The 24807-nt window shown below is 58.4% G+C and overlaps 1 protein-coding gene across 5 annotated transcripts; it reads left to right on the forward strand.

Annotated features, from left to right (window-relative positions):
* Positions 1–106: 106 nt before the first annotated feature.
* TRIM29 (tripartite motif containing 29) lies at positions 107–24807 on the forward strand. 5 transcript variants are annotated; one of them, XM_036111297.2, is made up of 10 exons: positions 114–1025; positions 8823–8918; positions 9721–9954; positions 11084–11282; positions 13886–13987; positions 16318–16410; positions 18549–18644; positions 19860–19961; positions 21374–21450; positions 23660–24807. In XM_036111297.2, the coding sequence occupies exons 1-10, from the start codon at positions 225–227 to the stop codon at positions 23720–23722; spliced, it is 1863 nt and encodes a 620-aa protein (XP_035967190.2). In that variant the 5' UTR covers positions 114–224; the 3' UTR covers positions 23723–24807. The 5 variants fall into 5 exon arrangements, with proteins under 5 accessions (XP_077914995.1, XP_035967190.2, XP_035967191.2 ...); XM_036111298.2 differs by having other exon boundaries at positions 19863–19961; XM_078058869.1 differs by lacking the exon at positions 13886–13987 and having other exon boundaries at positions 107–1025.

The following is a 24807-nucleotide window of genomic DNA, read 5'->3' on the forward strand; positions in this document are numbered from 1 at the left end:
TCTCCGGGCCCGTTGCGTCAGGCTTGGGCTGGTTGTTCCTCCTCTCCCCTCCCCCTCCTCCGCCCCCTCCTCCGCCCCCTCCTCCCCCACCTCCTCCCCCTTGTTCCCTATAGGTGTGTCTCTGGGTTCTGGCTACCTGACCCACTCCCCGCGCAGACGCCAGCCCGAGAGGTCACCCACCTACAGCCCCAGCAAGTCCCAAACACGCCAGCCGAGTGCGGGCCATGGAAGCCACAGATGCCTCCAGAAGCAACGGGGCCAGCCCGGAAGCCAGGGACGCCCGCAGCCCCCCGGGCCCCAACACCCTGGAGAATGGGGCCAAGGCCGAAGGCCAAGATGCCAAGACCACCAACGGGCACGGCGGGGAGGCGACCGAGGGCAAGAGCCTGGGCAGCGCCCTGAAGACAGGGGAGGGCAAGAGCTCCCTGTTCTCGGGGAACGAGTGGCGGCGGCCCATCATCCAGTTTGTCGAGTCCGTGGACGACAAGGGCTCCAGCTACTTCAGCATGGACTCTGGGGACGGCAAGAGGTCCCCCTACGCCGGGCTCCAGCTGGGGGCCAGCAGGAAGCCGCCCCTCTCCTTCGCCGAGAAGGGGGAGCTGCGCAAGTCCATCTTCTCGGAGCCCCGAAAGCCCATGGTGTCCATCGTGGAGCCCGGGGAGGCCCGGCGGAACAGCTACCCCCGGGCCGACGGCGGCCTCCTCCTGCGCTCCAAGTCGGGCTCCGAGGAGGTCCTGTGTGACTCCTGCATCGGCAACAAGCAGAAGGCCGTCAAGTCCTGCCTGGTGTGCCAGGCCTCCTTCTGCGAGCTGCACCTCAAGCCCCACCTGGAGGGCGCCGCCTTCCGCGACCACAAGCTGCTCGAGCCCATCCGGGACTTCGAGGCCCGCAAGTGCCCCCTGCACGGCAAGACCATGGAGCTCTTCTGCCAGACGGACCAGACCTGCATCTGCTACCTCTGCATGTTCCAAGAGCACAAGAATCACAGCACGGTGACCGTCGAAGAGGCCAAGGCCGAGAAGGAGGTAACTCGCAGGGGCATCTGCTCCCCTGGGTGCTCCTGGGCTTGGGGCCTTGAGTCTCTGCTGTCCCTGGCTCTTTCCGAATCCATTTGTCGCCCCTCTGCACCCGCAGGCTGGGGGTCAGAGGGGGTTTCCCTAATCCTCTAAGGCCTCAGGAGACAGGGGTATTGCCTACATGAGCAAATGGAGGCTCAGGAATGACTGGGGGCTTGATCAAGGTCACAGGATAAGTTCACATCGGATCAGAGAATCCATCCGGGCTCAAGCCTGGGCTCTGTGCCTGGCTGCAGTGTTTCTTCTTTTTTATTTTTTATTTTAGGGAGAGAGAATTCTTACCACCTGAGCAGGACTGAGCGCTGGGGCAGGGGTCATGGGTGAGGAGGAGGGAATTTGGGGTCCACTTAAATGCTTTTTTTTCCCCCTCTGGCTTTAGACTCTGCATTTGCAGTATAGGGGCTTCTGGCTGCTTATCCGACCCCCGCCGGCCAGTCTCTTGACTTCCCCAACGGCGTCCTCTGTCCCCTTCGCTGGGCTCTGTGTGCTCTGTGTGTGTGGTTGCAGGCACGTGCCTGTCGGTGGACGCTGCTCCGGGAGGGCTGCAGTTTGTGGGTGGGTGGGACGCACATATATGTGTCTATATTGTATATGCAGCGGGCGTTTGGTGCCTGTGTTTGCATACGGGACAGGCAAGTGCATCTGCATGATGGCTGTCCGTGTGACGGTGCCCGGACCTCCCTGGGGAGGAGCAGAAGCTTGTGGAGGCTTGTGAAAGGGCTGCACACGGAGAGAAGGCGTTCTGGGCCAAAGGCTCAGCTGGGGTTGCTGCCCCTTGCCCCACAGATACTGGGCAGCCCCCCGCTGGGGTGAACCTCCTGGTGCTCAATGTGGGGGACGTGGCCTTCCTCAACAGCTTCTCTCTACGCCTCCGATTGGGGCAGCCCGGGACCCCTCCCCGCCCAGGCTTCCTGGCCAAGAGTTAGCTGATCCTTTTTCTGTACCCCTCACCCACACCCGTGGGCAGAGAGAGACAGGTTACAAATGGGAAAAGACGCAAAGATCCTTTTCAGGAGCCTTGTTTGGCCCAGGAAGGTGTTCCCAATTCCCCGGTGCCCCCACCCCAGCCTGGCCTCAAGCCTCAGGCTGGGAGACAGTGACGGGGCAGGGCGGTGGAACCCATCCTTCGGGAGCTTCCTTGGGAAACCACAACAGAACCAAGGGGGCAATCATCTTCATCTGGTGCAACCCAAAAAACTGCAGAGCCTCAGACTGGGTTCCGGGAGAGCCAACCAAGTTCCAGCCCTGGTTTTTGCCTCTACTTAGCCGTCGGACCACAGACAAGTCCCTTCCATTCTCTCAGTCCTGGTTTCCCTATGTGTGTGAACCCAAGGTGTTGGACTAGATTGGTGGTCTTCAAATTCCCCCACGGAGTCCCAGGATTCTTGGAAATGTCAGGGATGAGGAGGGGGGCAAATTGGTGCCAAGAAGGCGGTGGCCTCAGGTGCCCACTTCCACTTCAAGCAATATACACGCTAATTTATCTGTTTTATATGTCGGGTTTGCGCGCAAATTGCATCTGAAACCAGAGTGTCACCTAAAGAATACCCGAGTACCCCTGGAGGGCTGAAGGGTCTTGGGCAGCCCTCTGTGGACGCGCTGGGAACTTGGAGTTCACCTTCTGGTGCTCAGAGCTGCCGTAGGACTCAGAGACAGAGCCCTCACCCTTGAGGGCTCACGATGTAGGTCAGGAGGCAAAGCTCAGACGCACAAACAAGCCCGGGGAGCATCCGCCCAGTTACACAGAAGCAACTGTAGATCAAAATCAAACTGTAGCAGGCGGGATGGCAGGCTGGCTGGAATCCTAGCAATCTCCTCCGTCTCCTCCTTCACCTTGCAGACGGGGACACAGGCCCCGGGAGAGGGAGGGACCTGTCCAAGCTAGTAGAGGGTGAGGAAGAAGTCCCCTAATTCTCTTCCAATATTTGAGAGCAACTGAGGGGAAGGGCATTGAGGAGATGGGATTCAGGATATGTGGGCTTTACAGGGATTTCAGGGGAAAATGCCTGATCAATTGGAGTGACTTAAACAGCGGGAGCTTCAGACAGCATGTGTGCGCGCGCGCACGTGCGTGTGTGTGTGTGTCTGTCTGTCTGCACGTGCACCCCAGTGGCGTAGGGATGGTCAAGGAGTGGTGCAGGGTGGCCAGGAGACTGGGCTGGAGCACAGCTGTTTGTCTAGGCTTGGCTCTGCTGGAATGTCAGACGTGGGGGACATTGGTACCGAGCAGGGTTAGTGGGTTGACTGATTGAAATGAATAAGCATGTCAATCCTGGCTTCCTTTGGAGGCATCCCCCGTAGACCCAAACATCAGCCCACACACGGTTTTTTGCAAGGAGCCCTGTCCAGAACCTGTTCAGCAGGCCAGCTGGTGAAGGCCCGGGTGAGGTCATCTGAGACCGATCTTGAATGGTTGCACGAGGCTGCAGGTGACAGCCGGGCCGTGGGTGCTCATCTCCTGGGTTTCGACTCTGCTGTAGCCTCCGAGCGGGGGCCATGTTGGAGCAAAGGCCACTTGATGTGAAAACATGCCCATCCTTCTCTGGTGGATCCAAGACCAGAATGTTCCAGTTCCACTCCGAATGTTAGAAGGGATCCTACAGATGTCCACTCCTCTGCCTCTGGCCATTCCCCAGGCTGGATTAGGCTGATGAGATTACAGTGTACGTATCCACCCTTTTCTGTGTCTCATGGCCCATCCTTCTGTCTATCCCAAGTCCCTCCCGCTGCATCGGATCAGGAAGGATCCTGTTAGGGGCTGGTGGGGGAGCTCCTGCTCTGGGACAGGGTGGGCGAGAACAGAGAGGGGTGACCTCCATGGATGCTGAGGGGAAGCAGTTTATCTTGGAATCTCTTTAGAGACAGGAGGCAGGGGAGGAAAGAGACATTCCAGTTTTTATGGAGCACCTGCTCTTTACCTGTCACTCCTGACAACAGCACCACAGGGTGTGGGCTACTGCATCTATTTTAGAGATGAAGACATAGGCCCAAAGATGCCAAGAGACTTCTCCAGAGTCCCAGCATGGAGTGGCAGAGCCAGGATTCAGACTCTTCTGATGGCAGTTTCCTCTCTACCATTTTACACTTTGTTTTCACAGGATGGCAGGCTATCCTGGGGAGCGTGGGGGCGCGGGGCGGGGGGAGCGCATCCTCAGATTGGAATCACCTGGAGAATCAAGACTCAGCTGCCTGGGCCTTTCTCCAGGAGGTTCTCATTCAGGGGGTTGGGGCCTGGGATCTGTATTTTTAAGTCTCCCTTGGTGATGCTGATGTGTAGCCAGGTTGGGAATCAGGTATCTTGTCCAACATCACCAGGAGGAAATCGAGGCGTGGTAAACGTGGGGTGACTTTCTCAAGGGCCCACTGCCAGTCTGGAGACAGCTGGGTGCTACTCTGTCTACCCCGTCTTGCACGGTCCCTGTCCCGACACCCGAGGAAGCAGAAGGGACTGGGAGCCCCCATCACGCAGACTAGTACTGGGCTATTTGACATCTGGGTGGAAATGGGGAAATCTATCCAGCATTTCAGATTCTTATCCAGATAATTACCGTTTGTCTGAGAGTACAAATTTGGCAATTAACTGGCTCATTTGGCAAATATCAGAGCCAACGGCCCATGTGGTTAAATCAAGCCTCATCCCCCCTTCCCTGGGGCCGTGCAGGTACCACCTGTCCAGGTGAGTGCTCAGGGGTGTCTGCAGCGGAAGGCCCATCGGATTGGGGCGCCCCCCGCTGCTGTGCCATCACTCTGCTCTCAGGGAAACCTCTGCTCCCCCAAGGCCAGAGGGATTTGCGGGCAGGGTGGCCTCCTCAGTGCCCATCCCAGGCAACAGAGCGAGAGGCAACTGGACGAGTGTGGGAGAAAGGAACAAAGGAGGCATTTAGGGACAGGCCTGGGCAGGGTGGAGGGAAGGAACCGGGAGTGGGAGGAAGTGAGGAGGGAGGTGTAGATGGGGATGGAGGGGTGGGGGAGCTGAGGTCCCATCAGATATCAGGGGCTTTCGTCAGATGCCAAGGGAGGAGGGAGAGGGAGAGAGAGAGCTGGGGCCTCAGGGGGCGAGAAGGAGGGTGTGGGGAGGAAAAAGGGGTGACGAGGAAAGAGGCAGGATGGCCAAACTGTACATCTGTGGGGTGGGGGAGCCTAGGCAGGCTTAAGTTAGCAGGCGTGAAGGGGAGGACAATGTCTGGAAGATTCAGAGAAGAGCCTAGAGGCGAAGAGGGCACATAATGAGATCTGATTCCTGTTGTTACATTTTGGCCTCAATGGCTTTCTAGCTCTGAAAACTCAGGCAAAGTTCCTAATCTTTTCAGGCCTTAGTTTCTGCATCTGTAAAATGGGGTAACACCACTTGCAGATGAAAGAAGAAAAAGGCTGGTGCTCAATAATACAATTAGTGTCCTTCCTTCTCCTACTTTTGTGGGGGAACCCACTATCTTGGAGCCTTCCTATGTTATATTCTTTCCCACATCCTGCCTTTTCCAGCTTCAGGCAGCCCTGTTAGCAGGGAAAAGTTGCCAAGAGCCACACAGATGCTGCATACATCCCCAGGGGTCTCACCCCAAACCCTCCTCCGCAGAGGGGAGCCGTCATCCCAGAGGCGAGAAGGGACCCTTGTAGCCGCACGGAGCTCCCAGTCCAAGGCCCCTTCCCCAGGCCCACTGTGTCCTGCAAGTCTGGTCTTGCGAGGCCCCCTCCCAGCCTGGGTCCGACTTCCCCCGTGCCCCAAAGAAACACGGAGCCGAGTCTCTCCTCCCGCCTGAGTCTTCCGCCCACTGCCGCAGACAGTGTGTTTCCGCTTCCGACCCTGCCCTCGCATGCTTCCAGATCGGCTGCTCCCGCCCTCCTGTCCTGGGTCACTGGCCAACACCTCTGGCCCTCCTCGTCACACCTCAGCCAGCCCTGCTGCCTGCTTCCTTCCTTTTCTTCTGCAGGATGGACCCCCAGTGTCTGACTCCCTCTGCCCTTGGCCTGGGCTCTTCGTTGTTCTAACCCCCTTCCTTTGCACTTGCTCTTGGGCCAGTGAATCCGCGCTTGTCGGGTGAGACTTCTCACCTGCAGGCCCCGACGCAGCCTCCTGCTCCCATGGCTCCTGGCAGGTAGCCCCGGCACCTCTGCTCACGCCATATGACTCCTCTGGCCTTAACCTTCTCTGGTCATACCGTTTCCCACGGGCAAGGTCAGCCTACCCTCATTCCCTTCCCCTCCCTCTGCTCTGTTCTCCCCAGTGTCCTCCAAGTGTCAGTTCTCCACGACGCAGGCCTCTGGGCCCACATTTCTCCCTGTACCCCGACAGCCTACACACTATCCCCGGACCCAATACAGCGGCACCTGCTGTCCTCGCTGCTGAACACCACCAAGGCCTCACCTGATCACACCTGCCCACCCCCCCCCACCCGCTCACTTGTGCCCCACTGGCCTGCACCCTCTCTTCCAAGCCTGGTGGGAGGGAGAGCACCCGGCACGGCTCCTAGTGCATGGACCGTGCCCCGCACAGCGCGATGCTGGACCACTGGCCGGGGCTCTCTCTGTGCCGGGCACTTTCTGAGAGCTCCACTTCCCAGCTCCCAGCTCATCCCATGGCTTCTAGGGGGCAGACCTCTCACTATGTCCACGAAAGATAGAGCCACTGAGGCACAGAGAACTTAAGTCACTTGCAGAGGCCACCTGCTTAGAAGTGGTGGTAACTGGATTCGAATGTTTGGACTCCCAGTCCCAGCTCTGGGTGGGGTCCCTCCTGGCTCACCCGTGCTCATTCATGGGAGGGCTGCCCTCCCCACCCTCAGCCACAGGCCCCGGGGCATGGGAGTGAATGCACTTTCGTTCTCTGCTTTCCCATCCATCAGACCTTGTTCTGGGGGTGCTGAGGTAGGGCTGAGAGACCCAGGGACCAATGCCCCCTCTCTAGCCGGGTCAGGGGGTGTCAGCTGCAGTGGGGTGGCTTCCGGCTCTCCCCTTCACCTGGGGCCTTGCTCGGGAGCTCTCCTGGGATGGGCAAGGTGCCTGGCACAGACCCATTGTCCAGCCGTTTGTCTCTTCTTTATGGCTCAGATCCTTCCAGGCCACTGGATCTGCCACCTGCTGTGTCCTGGCTCTCTGTCCTCTGCTCTCCACCCTCCCAGCACTGTGTCTGTTGGCTCCTGGCTTCTCCCCAGCTTTGTTCCAGAAACTAGGCCAAATCCCACCCTCATCTCCTTTCACTCCTTTCCTCCTGACAATCATAGTCCATCTCTGGCGATAGCATTTTCCATGGTGCGGGATTTGCTGCCCATTGCTGGTGGGGCACATGCTACCTGAGAACCTGGAGTCTCCTTGCCGGGAGAGCCCAGGAGTGTGGGCAGAGAGGGGTTGCGGGGTGGGATCAGGGGTTTTCTGTCCGGGACCTCCACAGCTCTTGGTCCGGGCCTTCCCCATCTTCTCCACCTGCTCCCTGACCCTCTGGGCAGCCTTTCCAAGAAAGCCAGGGAAGCTCTCTCCACTCCCAATCCACTTCCCTGGGTGTCTGTGGAGGGACCCCAGTCAGCACCCCGTCGGCCTGGTGGAACCCTCCAGAGGTGCGACATATCTGTCCCCCGCTCAGGACTCCTTGCCAACAGAGCTCACATTCCTAGTGGCTTGTGGCTTCCTCATCTTGACTTTTCTTGTGGGTTCCTCAAAGAGATAGCTGGAGAAAGGCGTGGAACTCTGCTCAAAAGGTAGTGGGGAGACTGTGAGCACCCTAAGGCATTCTTGGATGCCTTAGTCTTCCTGCCTGCAGGGTGGAGATCACCCACCAGTCTTTCTAAGCTGGAAGGTGTTTTGAGATCACTGGCAGGGAGGGATCCCAGCAGAACAAAGAGGTGCCTCTTGGCCTGGCTGAATTGGCTTGGCCTTGGCTTCATGCCTCCCCTTTTGTTTCTGTTGTAGCTGCTTTCCAGAGAAGGCATTAACCCAATGGAAGGAAAATATTATCCATACTTTCCGTATCCATTAGAGCTCACGTCTCAAGGCACCTCGTCGGTCCTCTTCCCAACCCCACCCCCAGACCCCAGCAGGCTGCGTCCTCCCCTGAGCAGGGAGTCCCTGGAGTCTGTTTGTCTTCTCTCCTCCTCCCTTCACTGGCTCCCCCACCTCACCGACCCCGAACAGAAGTCCCTGTCTTGCCCAAACTGCGGACTGCACGGCCTTTCCCATAAACAGGTTTACAGCTGTGCCTGTCCAGACGGAATCCCTGCTGGTTGCAGCCTGGGCTCCTGCTTGCAACACAGGCCCCACGTCATGGCAGAGAAATGCTGCACACTGTTCCTGCCATGGGACACTCCCTGGGCTGGGCTGGGCTGGGCTGGGCTGGGTCCCCTTTCTCCCTGAAGCTTGAAAGAGGTAGAAGCTTCCTTCCCTCCCTGGTGGCCTCAGGTCCATTGAAAGGAGTGGGAACCCCATAAATGAACTAACCTTCCTGCTCACTTTGGGTGGAGGGACGTGGCAGAGGTTTAGTCCTTATAAAGACATGGCTGGGATGCCTAGCCCCCGAGGCCCGAGTTTATAGCGACATACATCCAACAGTTTGACTTGTTGCCAGATCCCTGGTGACAGGCTTGGGGCCTGGCATATCCGAGGTCCCAGTGACTGTTTGCAGAATACAGGCTGAAGGGCTGAGTGGTGAGCTCTGCCCAAGTTGGCTCCCTGGCTGGGCCCACTCCCTGATTCTCTGATGCTCCTCCACCTCCCTACCCCTGCTGGACTTCTCTAACCCTGGCTCCTTCCCTGCAGACAGAGCTGTCCCTGCAAAAAGAACAGTTGCAGCTCAAGATCATCGAGATTGAGGATGAAGCTGAGAAGTGGCAGAAGGAGAAGGACCGCATCAAGGTGAGCCGCCCCTGGGGCCATGGTCTTGCTGTATGCTCACCCCGCCTGTCCTACCTGGGAGGGGGCAGGCGTTGCCTCCTGTTCCAGGCCTCAGGCCCCCATTTATACTCCACACTTCTTTCTTCTGGGTTCTCCCACCCCTCTGGCATCCCCACCAATTCCCTTTCTAAGTCCGGGCCAGGCATTCAGGTGGAATCTCGTCCGTCACCTAATGCTCAGTTGACACCATCCCAGCAAATAAAGAACCTAGATCAACCTGTCCTCCGGTGTGTCCTCCAGTGTCTACTCCATCCACCAGACCACACAGCCACCAAATGCATGACGTTGTCCTTTTATTGGTGCCAGTATGGCTGGATGGATACATGTCTGCCATGGTTTGAGTAATTGCAAACCACTATCTGAAATCACTGACTCTTGACCCTGGCTACATGAACAGCCTGTCAATTCACTTTCTGAATGATGTTTGGTTCTAGTTGAGGTTTCACTGAGTGCCACCTGACTCATGGGGGATCTTCTGGGTCCATGGAGTTGCCCAAGGTTGGAATGATGGCTCAAGTCAACCCACCCAGGGGAGGAGTCATAGATAGATAAAGAAGAGTGGGCTGTGAATGAACCTGGCCATCTCTATTGACATTCAAAGATGCCTTTGAATGAGATCCTTAGCCAAACAGGCTTGCTGGATTGGGGCAGTAGAAATGTCCTGGTTCTGACTCTGGGTTGGGAACCTAAAGATACACCCCACTCGGGAGGTTTTTAAAATTCCCGAAACCCTCCTTCCTCTCTCCTCTCACTCTGGACCCAGAGCTTCACCACCAGTGAGAAGTCTCTCCTGGAGCAAAACTTCCAGGATCTGGTGCGGGACCTGGAGAAGCAAAAGGAGGAAGTGAGGGCTACACTGGAACAGCGGGAGCAGGATGCCGTGGACCAAATAAAGGTGATCGTGGATGCTCTGGATGAGAGGGCCAAGGTGCTGCATGAGGACAAGCAGACCAGGGAGCAGATGCAAAGCATCAGTGACTCGGTGCTGTTTCTGCAGGTACAAAGCAACTCCTCTACCATTCGATCCCTCAATCCTTACATCCACATTCCCAGAACCTTCATCCATCCATCCATCCTTCCTTCCTTCCAAGCTCCATTCCATCTGCCCACTTAATTTTTCCATCCGAGCCATTTCACTACCTACCCCAGAGATGGCACGCAAATATCACCTTGTACCAACTTCAGTTGATATGTACTAACAGTGCTCCAGGCTCAGTAGGAAAGAGTTGTGGGGTTGATTAGTGAGGTCTGCTTTGGGTATGGGGCGTGGCATAGAAGTGCTGCCTATGTGTTATCCTTGACCTTATCTGTCTGTCTATTCATCCACTCACCCTTCCAACTGCTAGAGTGTTTTGGGTACCACTGCATGCCCAGGACTCTGGTAGGTGCTGCGTAGAATAGAGAAGTATAAGACATGGTTTTTGCCCCCAAGGAGCTGCAATCCAGCTGCGAAGATAAGACCTGTACAATTAGAGAGCAATATAGAAGAGTATGTAATTAAATGATAAAGCGTGTGGTTCAGGAGATAAGTGCCCATGGAAGCTCTGGGAAGGGCAAGCATGCCGGAGTGATCTAACACAGCTTTGTGGAGAAGGTGGAATTTGAACTGGGTCTTGAAGGCCCATAAAGGTTTCAGAAAGAGGAGGGACACTCTCCAGCGAGGGGAGAAGGGAGGTGAAAAGCACAAAGTGCAGAGGCAGGCTTAGAGGGTAGTTTGTAAAGGTGGCGGTAGCACGATGACTGACCCAGAACATTCTAGAAATACCTTGCATCTCCTTAGTGCTTTCACTCCCAAAGATGTCACGGCTTGTGTCGCTCTCAGAAACCCCTGTGAGGTAGGATGACGTGTCCAGTTGAAGAGGTGGGAACCGTGGAGTCATATATCTGACTACTAGCACCATCAGGGATCTAGCATCTAGTGGAGTTTGGTCAAACCCTTTCATTTTACAGAAGGAGAAAGGTATGAGGTGAGGACAAGTGGAGCTACTTCATAGCCGAGCTGTGTCTAGAACCCACAAGGCTCCCAGCGTTGAGCCTTCCAGCTGGACTGAGAGCTCCCTGCAGAGAAGTGTTCCCGTAGCTACTAAAGACCTAGAAAGTTAATGGCTTCTTTCCTTCCTTGGTAGGAATTTGGTGCATTGATGAGCAATTACTCCCTCCCCCCACCCCTGCCTACCTACCATGTTCTGCTGGAGGGGGAGGGCCTGGGACAGTCACTTGGCAACTTCAAGGATGACCTGCTCAACGTGTGCATGCGCCATGTTGAGAAGATGTGCAAGGCGGAACTGAGCCGTAACTTCATTGAGAGGAACCACATGGAGAACGGTAGGTGTCCTCTGTGGGCCTGCCCCATGGTCATGGGCACTTTCCTCCCAGGCCGATCCCTGCTGCCTGGGCTGGCATCTAGCCAGCCGGCCTCTCATTGTTCCAAACCACCCGTCCTACGCAAGTTGTAGGGACTAGGATTCAGGGATTGTAACCCTCCACTGAACCGGCTGCCAAGGTTATGTGGTGTTACGAGGGCCCCCAAGGGCAGCAAGCATCTGGGCATTAGCTGCACAAATGTCTCCTCTCTGTGGGTCATCCATCAAACCCAGGGATTGATTTCGTTCAGAGCTACATCTGATTATGGGGCCCAGCCCAGCAGCTGTGTGGATGCTGCCACTTGTAAGGGCCAGGTGCTAACCTGGTGACTTTGCAGACTCCAGTAGGCGTGACCTAGAACTGCATCACGCTGGGAGGGAGACCTGACCTGTCACCATGGCCGCACTGAGTGGTGTTGAACCCGGAGGCTGGACCTGGCCTCACGGGCTGGGCTGGGGACAATGGGACACATGGGTCTCAGTGATTCACGCGCTCCCCTGAAGACAGTTTCTCTTCTGAGTCACGCTGTCCCGTCCCCCACTGAGGCCAATTGAATCACCTCACCGAAAGCCTCTTCATCTGAGAAACTAACCCATTAAGTCTTTTCTCAGCAGCCCAGCCCAGTCCCTTCAGGGCCTGAAGCCGGAGCACTTTCCCCCAAGGCCCCACCCGGTGGCCGAGGCCCAGCACAGGGCTTTAAGGACACTTCTGGCCCCAAACACCCAAAAGGAAGCAGTCCCTGTGTTTTGTCTCCAGGCAGAGCATGTGATTCTTTGGAGATGAGAAGGGGATAATAGTGTGCCGATGTGCTGGGGCTTAGGGGGGCATCCATACAGCTTGGTGATGGTGACATCACACAGTGTCCCTGTGAAATGTGAGGGACATTCAGTCACACCTGAGGATCCCTGAGCCACTGCAGCAAGACAATCGTTAGGCTTCCAGCGGCTTTCGGATCCGGCAATCCTCCTTCTGATGACAATTATGATGGCATTAGCCGTGGTGGCTGACAGTGACCGAGGACTCCCGGTGCGCTGGCTTTGTGTGAGCGCTTTACTTACCGTGGCTCACGTTCCCTGCAGGATGCACCGCATTTCACAGATGAGAAGCCTGAGGCTCAGAGAAGTAGCTTTTCAAAGGGCACGCAGCTGAGCAGGGGATGTAGTTAGGATTCACACTCTGCTACTCAGCCTCCCGTGTCTTCCCATCTGGGAAGTTGCTGTGGCTGGTGGCCAAGCAGAGCGGTTGGGGAGTGTGAGGATCACGGTCCCTGGGGTACAAACCCAGGGGTGGAGCCCCTCCGCTGAGGTCTGCCCAGACGGAGGAGGGTGGCCCTGACTGGGCCAGGGTGGCCTGTGAGCCTTTCAGGGACCTCTGCCTGCCGCCCGTGCACTGTGCCATTTCTAGGTCATAATTGTGTTGACCATGGCCTCTGAGCAGCTGTGGCCCTGTGCCCTGTGCCAAGTGTGCAGGGAGGCGCTGCGAGGAGTAGGGTGGGTGCTGCTGACGTCAGCAGCCTTGCACCTGGGCCTGGGGCCCTGGGCCTCCATGTTGGTTTGTTGGGAGTGTGTCTGGCTATAGGGCGGGGTGGGGGGGATGGGAGGCCAGAGAGTCAGACCTCCTCTCCTCCTGGATGCCAGCCTACCCATCAGACCAGGGACTCAGTCCTACCCCCAAAGGCCCAGGGACCGACCACCATCATCCTGAGCTTGTGGGGTAGGCAGGGGTGGGGAGCACTGTGGGAAGGGCTGGACCAACACCTGGGAGGACACGTGTTTGTCGTGGAGTGCCCTCCTGTGTGTCAGACCCCTGCTAGGTATAGGTGATGGAGATGAAGGATAAGGGCCTGAGCCACTCATTCCTTCTCTTGCCCGGGGGAGAGGGAGAGGGAAGGGCAGAGGGAATGTAGAAGATGGGGAAAGAATGGGGTGGGGGGCAGCTGGGGGAAGGCAAGCGTGGCACCACCCATTTGTCTGGGTTTGAGGGTACACTGGTGGCTGGGGAGTGGAGTGCGGAGAGTCAGGCCCCCCCCCGCACAGCTCACTCCCCTCTGCGCGCCTCTGCTCAGCTGCCTGGATCCCTGGCCGTGGAGGCGGACGCTAGGACCTCATTCCATCCCCGTGGGCTGCTGACGGTGGCTGGGACAAAGTGAGGACGTAGGGATGAGGGCTCACACCCCAACTCTGCCCTTATTGGCCATGTGACATTGGGCAAATAACTTCACTTACTTCCTGAGCCTCAGTTTCCTGGTCTGACACGTGAGGATCTCCAACAAAGAAGAAATGGATGTCGGTGGCACCTTGTAAACTGCAAAGTGCTGTGCCTACGGTCTTACTCATGGGGGTCAGCCCCAGGAAGTAGATGGCTCCCTGCAGACCCTCTCTCACGTCCTAGCAGCTCAGGAGCAGAGGGGATGCTGGGCAGGGTGTGGTCTTCTCTGAGTTTGGAGAACGTCGCCTCTGCCTGGGACAGAGGGGCTGTGGGCTGACTCAGCAGAGCCCAGGGTGCCCCCAAGGGCCCGCTTCTCCCCACCTGCCCCTCTGATGACCGACCTCTGTCCCTCCCAGGGGCTGACCACCGCTACATGAGCACCTACACTAACAACTACTCGAGCGAGTGGAGCACACCTGATACCATGAAGAGATATTCCATGTACCTCATGCCCAAGGGTAAGAGAGAGCAGCCTGCCCCTCAGGGCCATGGGCCCGGAGACTCAGCCGGGTTCCACTCTGCCAGAGTGACCGTCACTGCGTTTGCCCGCGGAAGTCTGGGCGCATACCTGCTGTCCCAGTGGAAGCAAAAACAGTCCCCTCTTCCTCCCTCAGAAGCATCCGGGTTAGAGATAAATTACCGGCACCTGCCCCTCCTGGCTTCCCTCCCCTCCAGTCCCTGCCTCCAGTCTGAACACGTCCTTCCCTTTCCTTCCAGAGGGTCTTCTGGCTGCTGTTTTCTCCAGCAACCATCTGCCGGGCCTGAGCTGTGTTCTGCTCCTGCTTGCGTTGTTGTAGTCCTAGGGGAGGGCCATTCTGCTCCTCGAGGACAGGGAGACAGCCAGCTGGTCTACCTTCCCTCACCTCTCCCTCCCGGCATGCCGCCTGGCCCTTAGCCCTCCCTCTCTGGATCCTGGATGGTCCCGGCCTGTGCCAGCCTGGGTGGAGGTATAGACCAGAGCCTGCCTGTCTTTGGCCTGGGGAAACCTATTGCATCTTTTTGCACCAGCAACAAACCACAACAATGACCGTTACATAAGGGGGGGGGGGCGTGTGCCAGGTGTGTCAGCCCTCAGATAGAGGGGGTGTGTGTGCGCGCGTGATGAAGTGGTCTTCAGAAGAGTGGGGGTGTGGGGAAAAGCGAGAAAGGAGACAGGGAGATGTGGGGAAGGGGCTGGGGACAGGGGAGCGCCCAGGCCTGAGCGCTGATTCATACACCTCAGACACACACACACCATGGGAAGGGCGTAGGGGATTTAGAGATGAGCTCAGCGGGAGGAACCTCTGTTGCTCCACCCAACTTGAAAACAACACCTGGGCCCTGGCAGAGGCCTGGCGAGGCACCTGGGCAGCCGAGTCCCCCCTGCCCCACATTCTTGGTGTGGGCCAGGCCAGCCAGCCTGGCCCCTTCCCTTCCCAGGGCGCTGTCCTTGGAGCCCAGTCCTTGAGCCGGTGAGCGGCATTAACCAGCCTCCCCAGTGTCCCTTGCCCTGGTCGGTCCTTCTGAGGACCCCGATGTGCATTGATCCCCTCAGCTGGTCCCTGCTTGGTTCCCCCAGCTCTGTAGGGGACTGAGGGGGGTGTGGGTTCCACTGCAGTTGGGGAGAGGAACAGAGCAGCAACAGGGGATAGAGGGAGGAACACCTGCCAAGATATTGCCCTTGAGCCAGGACCTGGGGACCTTGGGCCTGAGAGGAGAGAAATTCGGCTCAGATGCTAGGAAGTCTTTTAGCTTGTCACTGAGTCAGGTGGTGACATTTGTAGGTGGAAGAAACAGGTTCATCCTGTGTCCCTGCCCTTGCACTGAGGACAGGAGGAAGGAGGAAATCTGCCCTCTGGGAGCTCCCAGGCTCAGGGTAGAGGCAAGGGAAGGGCCAGGGAGAGTCAGCAAGGGGATTGGGAGACAAGGCCACCCAAGGGCCACTGGCATGAGTCTGGGGGCTCTGGGGCAGTGAGCTCAGGCAGTAAGACTTCCCAGTGGAGGCTGGTTTCCAGGTCCCTGAAAGACGGGCAGTGTGCTCAGTAAAGAGGCACGACCGTGATGGACAGAGGCCATCCAGGTGAGAGGACCCACAGGTGCAGAGGCTTACAGAAGGACCAGCAGGTGCTTGGCCAGGCAGGCCAGATCTGGGAGCGGGGTGTTCGTTAGGTGGGAGGGGAGGAGCTGATCGAAGGACCCGGACACATGTGGGGAGCATGCCTTCTTCATCTGTAAAGTGGGGGTATGGAGCCCACTCTGCCAGCCTCTCAAGATTGTTCTGAGAACCCAAATTTGGAGGCTCCTGAGCAATGTGAGGTCTTGTCCCTGGAGGGGGAGCACCTGGGAGATGTTTGTGGCCACCGGTTCATCATCACTGGTGAGCCCTCACCTGGCCAAGGGCCCAACACCTGTGCCCCCCCACAGCTGCCATGATCCTCCTTTGTCACAGGCACCCCATCTCCCAGTCTCTGGGGTCTCCATCACACAGAGACTGGCTCAGGAGGGAGGTGTCAGCTTCTCCGGCCTTGGTGATCCTCAAAGCCACCCAAGTAGGGTGACCATATGTCCCTGTCTACGCAGGAGGCTCCAGGTGCTCCTGCTTACTTACTAATAGTCTTCCTGTCACTCTTAAGTGTCCTGATCAGGAGGGCAAATTAAACAGCTGCCTAATCTAGACCCAGAGGAGCTGTCTTAGCGGGTCCTGGGACAGGCAGTGGGAGCTGTCTGGGGACAAGGAGTCCCCCATAACCCCCTCAAGTCAGAAGCCACGGGCCTGCCTTGAAGCTGACTCAGCTCATCTGCTTCACAGGTGGGACCAGGACAGCCTACCAGCCGGGGTCCCCCGGCCGCCTCTCCAAGGAGACCAACCAGAAGAACTTCAACAATCTCTACGGCACCAAAGGTGAGAGAGTGGCTCAGCACAAGGAGGGGCAGGGCCTGTGGGGGGTGGGCCAGGGGCCAGGGGGCTGGACTCCCCAGTGTGAGGGGAATGTGGAGAGGTGGGATGGGCTTAGGGGCCCAGAGACAGGCAGGGAGGAGTCCTACTGAGCTCAAAGTGTGTGTGCGTGAGTGTGCACGTGTGTGTGTGTGTGTCTGTGTGTGTGATGGTGTGTGACATCATCAGTTAGGCTGTGGGGAGGCAGCCTGGAAATCCCTGAGTCCATACGATCTTCTTCTCCCTCAACAGTGAGTCAGGGAAACCGGAAGTGGGGATTATGTGTAGAAGCTTCCTTTAGCAAGTGTCGTGACCCAAGGACCTGCAGAGGACCTGGGCCCTTTGCTGATGGGTGCACGTCTGTGTTGAGAAATCATGGTGGTTAAGACAGACTAGAGTTGCTGTAAGCGGGATGGATGGCAGGACACAAAGCAGGGCCGTCCCTGGAGACCCAGGACGTATTGCTGCCATGCCAGGTGAGGGACACGTCCTCAAGACCCAGAAAAGGTGATTGAGGGGTGGAGCCGTGGCTTCCCCAGGGAGAGCTGCCGAGCACGGACACCCCTCTGCCCAGTGTGGCGAGGGCACCCTCGTGCCAAGTGTAGGGCCATGCGCTCGAAGAGCCCAGGGTTTTGGAGGCTCTGGGGTGCCTGCCAGACATGTGCAGGGAGGGTGGGCCTGGGGCAGCTCCACCAGACATGGCCCCGGGAGGTCTCAGGTGGGGAGTGGGGGGCTTCTTCAGTGAGGACACGGGCCCTGAGAGATCTGGAGGGCCAGGGGCACCTGTAGACAGGGCAATGGCCAGGCCTCTGTGTCAGGGTTGGATGCCCACGGTTACTCCCACATGCACGGCAGACTGCGCACTCCGGGAGAGCAGAAGCTGGGTTTCTCTGGCTCACTACTGCAATCCCAGGGCCCGGAAGGAGGGGCTCAGGGAACATGAGTCGAAAGAGAGGAGGGGTGGACAAATGAGTGAATGAAGGGTGGGCCTCTGGCCCCTTGGAGCTCTGGGTGGATGGGCTCATTAGGGGCCCACTGGGATGTGGCAGGGGTTCACAGTGGGGCGGGCAGACACCCCCAGTCGCCTCTGACTCCTGAGCCCCAATGTCAGGCCCCCGCCCTCCTGCAGGCGGCTGTGGGAGAGGACCACCAACCAGGACTGGGCCCTCTGCCACGGAGTGAGCTGACTGGGGAGAGTCCCAGTGCTCCGGGCTGCTGAGAGGGTGGGCCCGGGGCAGGTACGTCATCTGTGGGGGGCTCTGAAGCCCCCAGACTCGAGTGCCCTCATGGTGCTCCTGCTGTTCCTTCCACACCCTCCCCACTGCCTCTCTCCTCTAGACTGCAGGGGCATCCTTCTAAACAGACCCTCGTCAGCCTCTTCCACTTGGCAAACAGAATTTCAGGACTTGTACCAGCTGCCTCTGTCCCCAAGTTTTAGCATGTGTTTATATTTATTTGTTTATTTGTTCTTTCATTCACCCATCAACCATACAATGAAATCTCCTAGGGACCAGGCTTCACACCAGGCGCTGGATGTGATGCTGGGCCAGATAGGCGTGTCCCCTGCCCCCAATTAAACTTGCCACTATAACCCGGGGGGACAAACGGGGAGCAGAGTGATGTGAGGCCTGGGGCTGAGGCACACACAGACTGGGGGAAGAGGACAGGGAAGCTGACACCAGAAGACCCAACACATTTGTTAAGGATGGGAAGCAGGTGGAGTATCTGCATCGTGCCTAGGGCAAGAGAGAGCCTGGGGTGCTGGCGGGAGCTCAGAGGCAGCCCGGATGGAAGGGGGGTGTCGGAGGGGAGCTGAGGGAGGTGAAGCCAGGAAGTGGAGGTGGTGGTGAGGGGGGCAGGCAGGCAGCAGCCCCCGAAATCAGCTGTGTGCTGGTTAAGGACTAGGTACCTGAGTCTGAGCACAGTGGGCCTTCAGGAGCGGCAGGGACGGGCGGACACTTGGTGGTTTAGGACAACTTTGATGGTGGGAAGGATTGGCAGGAAGCATGCCGAGGGGCTGGGCGGATTCACAGAAATGGTCTCGTCCTGCCCGCCACCCCCATGCCAGGCTGCGAGGGTCTGATGCGCCTTGCTGTGCCCCCCAGGTAACTACAGCTCCAGGGTCTGGGAATACTCCTCCACCATTCAGAACTCTGACGAGGGGCCTGCAGTCCAAGGCAGCTCCTCCTTCTCCCTGAAAGGTGAGCTCTCCCCGCCCCGCCCTGCCTTTCCTGTCCCTCTCCAAGCTCTGCTCTGGCCTCTGCTCCCTCCCTCACCAGCCGCCCACCCTGGAGGGGACAGACCGCGGCCTGAGAGCCAGGGAGCTGCCTCCTCCATCCGAGTCTCAGCTGTCAGGGGAGCCTGGGCCCCGGGGCTTGTTTCAGCGAACGCTGGTCCCTAACAATGAGCTGCATTGTCAGGGAGGTGGGGACGCCACACCCCACCCCTGCCCCTGACATCCCCAGCGGGCTTCCATCAGGCCTAACTGAGTCCTCCTGCTGCAGAAAGTTTAGCTTTGTTCAGCCAGCGCCGGCTGGCCTCCGTTGACTCTAGAACACTGTGGCCACGTAGTAGCCTCCCCCATCCTGCAGAGCCAGAGTCCTGTCAGGCCCTTTTCCAGAAAGGCAGGACTAGACTAGATCTCTAAAGCCTCCCGAGTCTGACTCAGCTCCCCAGACCAGGCTGAGTTGGCCAGGCCCCTCCTGTCTCTTCGGAAAGGCCCTAGGGGCAGCTCTGTGCGCTGTGGTGTAAGCCAGTCTGTCTTCTGACGCCCGAGACATCTGGCCTGGACGCAAGGATACCAGGCTGGCTGGGGTCAGGGAGAGGGAAGAGAGAGGGCAGGGCAGGCAGGCCCCCAAGCAGTGGCCTCCGAAGGTGGCTTTATCATTCAGCTGTCCCTTCCAGGCTGGAATCCCAGCCTATCCCCAGGGCAGTGATTCTTGGAAGGACCAGCTCACCTTGCTCACCTTAGAAGGTGAATATGACTGGAGGGACCCAGCCTGCAAGACCCCCGGGGATGTCCTCTCCCCAAGCCAGGCCTGGGAAACTCTGGCATGTGGCTTGACCTGTCTGGCTCCCAGCAGTCCCTCCTGGCTCTCTGGTCAAGCCTAGATCAAAGGCTACAGGTCAGGGAAGACGGTCACCCCCGGTGTGATTTGGAGCTTTCACGCTCCAGAGTATCTCCCCATCGGCTTGCAGCGCCCCCCCACCCCCCCACCCCCCGCCGCAAAGACCTTGCCCTAGGAGAGCCCCTCCTCAAATACACCGAGCCCCGCCCGTGAGGCTGGCCCCCACCTGTTCCTACTCCAGCAGTCCTGGAGGGAGGCTCCCGCATCTCAGCACCCCAGGTTGAGGTGTGACTGCTGCTGGCCCCTCCTGGGACCAGGCTGTGCTGTTAATGCCTCTCTCTCTCCCAGCAGGCACTGGGAAAGCCCCCTATCAGTTCACCACCTTGGGACAGGCCACCAGAGAGTTTTCCAAACCACTGGACGGCAGTGGGCGGTTAAAAAATAATCCTGGTACCTGCCTGTCTTCCCTCCCCTTCTCTCTCCCACAGCAGGGCAGATGGGACATCCTCTGGGGCTCTCTGCCACTTCTAGGGTGTCCTGGTCCTCCTCCCCAGAGTTGCTGGAAGAGGGATGCATCCCCCCCACCCCCAGCACCATCCCTAGCTCACCCTTCCACTGGACTTCTGTCTGCTGCACAAGGCTGGTCTTCTGGACCACCCCCCGCCCCCATCCCCATCCTCACCTCTCCTGCGTGGCTGGCGTGGGTTTTTCTTTCTGGGAACTGAGAATTGAGATCTGAATTCCTCCTCTCTCCACCTCCCACTCAGGACCCATGGAACCCTCTTTCCAAGGCTGCCCCCCCACCCCCAATGCAGGGAGAGACCCGGGTTCTCTGCTCCGTCTCCACCCTCTTGCTAAATGCAAATGGTGGGAAGGGTCAGCCTGGCTGGCTCATCCTCCCTTAGAGCAGCCGGAACAGGGCTCTGGGCTGCCCCAGCCAAGGACAGACCCTATTTATTTCTTGAGCTTCTCCTGTCGGGGTCATAGTCTGTTCCTTCCCAGGCCCCGAGGCCTGTCCCTGCAGGCCCATGGCTGAGACCAGGAGTGCTTTCCACAGTTCTGTGGCCCAGAGCTCCTTACAGATCCCACTGGGCTGAGGGGGAGCAGGGCAGGTGGGAGGACCAGGCCCAGATAGCACCCACATGCTCCGGGCCCCGTGGGCTTGCGGTCTTAACTGTGGACCTTAGCCACTTGGCAAATGACTGCCTGTCCCTGGCCCCAGCCTCCTGCTCCTAGAACGGGCGAGAGGCCCTGGAACCGGGCAGGAGGAACATGAGGATGGGCTTCAGCATCCAGCAAAACCTGGGTTCGCATCCTGACTGCCGCTTCCTGGCGGTGCAGCTCAGGGCAAACTTCTCCCAGAAACGGGGTGAGGGTTAACGAACGAGAAGACCTGTGCGAAGGTCTGCACGGTGGGGAAGGGGGAGCACTGGCCGCGCAGCATAGGCCGTCGGAAAGGGCGCCTCCTGGTGGAAACCCTGGCCAGTTGTGCTCATGGGAAGGGGCGGGGTCAGTGGTGTGAACCTTCAGGGCTCATGGGGGGAAATCCTTGCGGAATAATGTGATCCTGATCCTGACCTGGATTTGGAGGCAACACTCCCCTGCCGCCTGGCCCAGCCCACCTGGCCTTTTCCTCCTCCCTCTGTTTGCCTGGGTGCCTCCTCCCTTTGGCCAGCCTCCCCAGGATTTTCCCCGGTGCCCACCCCCCAGCTGCTGCACATCTCTTCAGGGGTCGCTGCACTTGGTAGTGGGCTGGCTGGAGCTTGGTGGTCACTTTGGAGACGGTACCCGTGCTGCTGTGGTCCCCGGAGGCCCCAGCGGCCAGCCCTGCTTCCTCCGACCAGGGCCTCCTGTCTCTGCAGGCTATCCTTCCCTCATCAGGAGCCAGAGCCCCAAGGCCCAGCCCCAGACTTGGAAATCTGGCAAGCAGACTTTGCTGGTGAGTGAGGGGCTGCCAGGACAGCCTGTCTGGGCATAGGCATGTCCCGAATGGGCACTGAACGGGGCTCCCCGGGGGGCAGCTGGTCATCAATCACCCAGGGGAGGTGGTGGGAGGATGTGACCTCTCTGGGCCATCGGACAGAGGGAGGGGGCAGCAGGGCCTGAATTCCTGCATTCAGTAAAAGGTAGCAGAGACCCAGGGCTAACAGGCAGTGGATCTGGGTAAGCATGCCCTTTCTGGGCCTCAGTTTTCTAATCTGTAAAGTGGGCAGCCCTGATTCTTTAATTTGGCAAATGGTTGCTGGGTGTCTGTACTTGCTGAATGGGGACTTTGGCCCCATCAGCTCTGCGAGTGTGAAATGCTCAGTCCAGGGGACGGCCGTCCTAATGATGGGTCCCACCTTCCTGGGGCCATTCCCCAGCTCTGACAGCACAGAGGCCGTTGGGGTGATAACGTGATGAGGCAGAGGCTGTAAAGTCAGGAATAGAGATATTTAGGGGCTCAATGGCTAATGTCCCTGAACTGGGAATTGAAGAACCACACAAGAGGGGAGCGTGGCCTTGGGGTCTGGCCAGCTCAGGGGATCCTAGGTGAGTCAGATTCCCTCTCTGAGACTCTGTTCTGCAGTTTTGTAATGCAGTACTGAGATACGGTGGTCCCCGATGCCCCTCCGACCTGACCCCCACCCAGGACCTCAGTGAGCAGGGCCTTCCTTCACAGGCTATGACTCCACCGCCCTGAAAGCTTCTCTCCTGGGGCCGAGGCAGACAGACAGCTGCCCTGGGATATGGGTGGCAGCAGGGGCTCGGCTGGGGACAGGGGCTAGGGTCCCCACTTCCCTGCTGTCTTTGCATTTGGAGGTCAGAGCATGGGAGGTGATTTGCTCCAGGCCACGGCGACTGGGGCTGGTTTAATTGGAGAGAATCTTTAATTTGCTGGTGATGGGAGCTAAGTGATTGCGTGTGTAATTTGGAGCTGGGCCCAGGGGCATTGCAAGAGCAGGACTGCGAAAAGCAGATATGGGGAGAAAAAAAAGGTGTTTTGCTCCTGGACTCAGTCCTTGCCCTCCCTACCACACACTCTTCCACCTCCCAGGGCCTGGGTCTCAGCAGAGAAAGCTCATTACCGTCTTGAGACACTTGCTTGGCAGGGCAGGGTTCCCATGTCTGTGGCTAGCGTGCAGCGCCAGAAGAATGGATGCAGGTGCTCGCGTGGGAGGGAGGTTGTCCTGGGAGTCAGGATGCCTGGGGTATGGCCCTCGCCCTTGTACCCACTTGCTGTGTGGCCTCCTGTGAGCCTTTCTTCCTCTGCTGCAGTTCTCACAACTGTAACAGGAGTCGGGGGCCTGGATGATTCTATAGCCCATCGAGCTCTGACGTGCTGTGACCCTGAACCAGGGAGCTGACTGGGAGCAGAGCAGAGCTGGGAAGGTTGTTGCTGGCTCTGTGCTGAGACCGCTCCCTGAATGAGGGGCCAGGATGAGAGAGGCGAAGGGGCTGGGCTTGGGGACCCCACCTCCGTGTTGGGCTGGGCAGTTATTTGCCTTCTCTGCACCCTCTCTGTCAGAGGAATCATGCAGAGAGCCCAGAAGCAAATGCTTGATGCCCTTGAGACTCAAGGAGTAATCTGGAGATGTGGTTGGGGTTGTGGGGGTCGGGGGGTCGTGGGGGAGCTGTGGAGCTGGACTGCTAGGGCTTGAATCCCAGCTCCCCTACTCACCAGCTGGGTGGCCTCGGGCAAGTTTCTTAGCCTCTCTGTGCCTTGATTTGTTCATCTATAAAATGGACATGATAATAGTAACCCACTTAATTGGGCGGCTGTAAAAACCCCACGAGTCCTTCCATACAGGGCACACGTAACAGCATGGCGCAGTTCTGGAGAGGTGAAAATGCTGTGCGAAAGGGAGCTGGTGGTGCTGGGGCGGGGAGGGGGGCTCCTAGGCCACGGAGAGAAGGTTGGATGAGGGGCTGAGGTTCATGCTCATTAGCCGGCTGGCGAGAATGAACTCTGAGTGGGATATGAACCCGGAGACTCTGATAATATTGGGTAGATAGAGCCTGCGGGTTGGGCCACAGGCCCCTAGAACCATGGGTTCAGAGGACTGCTGCTTCCCCGGGGGGATGTGAGGCTAGGGGGGGTCTGGCTGGTCGGCTCCGCTGCCATCTGCCCTCCCTAACTACTCTTGTTTCCCTCCCCTCCCCGACAGTCTCACTACCGGCCCTTCTATGTCAACAAAGGCAATGGGATGGGGTCCAACGAGGCTCCGTGAGTTCCAGACAGGCAGCACACCGCGGCCTTGGCACCCCTGCCCTCCCCGGCTGATCCTGCTGCTCTCGCTACTGTGCTCATCTGCGTGGAAGGGGACCCCCTCCTCCTTCCCCCCGTCAGCCAGGCCCCATCCAGGCCCCTCTCCAGCTTTGGGACTTCTAACGGTCACCATCTCTCCTGTGCTCAGACACCAGCCATCGCAGGGGTGGGAGATAGGTGGGCTTCTCTCCCCTAACCCACCACCCTCCTCTTGGGTGGGATTGCTGGGGCCCACGTGGTGGCAGCCTGCCTCTCCCACCCATGCCGCTGCTGTCATGAGGCCTGTTGGCCGTTTCTCTCCAAGGCTCCTTCCCCGTGATGTGGTCAGTAGGTGCTTGGCCAGGATAGTTGCCTGTCTCTCATCCACGTGGGCCTAACTTCTTCCCACCAGCCCGGTCCCATCAGGAGGCCGAGCCTGCAGCCCTGGGCCACCTTGGAGGGGAAGCTCGCAGGGTCTCAGCATCATCCCCACCTTGCCAGGCGTCACCGTAACCGCATGGAGTCCCGAGGTCCCTGGGGATGGGCTCTCCTGGCTGCAAGGATGGTCTTAGCCAAGATAGGTCCCTCTTCTACCTGCTGAGATAAGCAATTCCCTCAACATGATATAATCCATCCATGAACATAGTTCCTGGCCCAGCTGCCCAAGGGACATGCCATTTTCCTCTGGAATTCTGGTCGTCCTGCTGTTCTGTGTCCTCCCTGGCGACAGCAAGTGAGCAGGCCAGGGGTGTGTCTCGGCTGGTCACTTGCAATTTCCAGGTAACTGCTGCTGTTATTTCTAAGGGTAGCTTACCCACCACCTCCCACCCTCATCCACTGCCCCCATCCGTCTTCCTCCTCCCTCTGACTACCTTCCATGTCGCATGCTGTCATGGGGCGCAGGGCCTGGAGAGGGACCAAAGTAGGAGCAGCAAGGTGGGGCCCTTCCTCCTCTCACCATCCCTCCCAAGGGCCCTGGGGGCAAGGAGGCGGGGGCCAGCTGGCCAGGGGGAGAAGGGGGGCATTCAGCTTGGGCTTTCCCCTCTGGAATAAACCATTGATCACGGA

Source organism: Halichoerus grypus, chromosome 11 (genome assembly GCF_964656455.1).
Source record: "Halichoerus grypus chromosome 11, mHalGry1.hap1.1, whole genome shotgun sequence".
In the NCBI taxonomy this organism is placed as follows: Eukaryota; Metazoa; Chordata; class Mammalia; order Carnivora; family Phocidae; genus Halichoerus; species Halichoerus grypus.

Bases quoted from the DNA above. Each gene is read 5' to 3' on its own strand.
- TRIM29 (XM_036111297.2), top strand. From the start codon at position 225: ATGGAAGCCACAGATGCCTCCAGAAGCAACGGGGCCAGCCCGGAAGCC. The intron at 9,955-11,083 runs GTACAAAGCAAC...CTTCCTTGGTAG, and splicing joins ACTCGGTGCTGTTTCTGCAG to GAATTTGGTGCATTGATGAG. The intron at 21,451-23,659 runs GTGAGTGAGGGG...CCTCCCCGACAG, and splicing joins CTGGCAAGCAGACTTTGCTG to TCTCACTACCGGCCCTTCTA.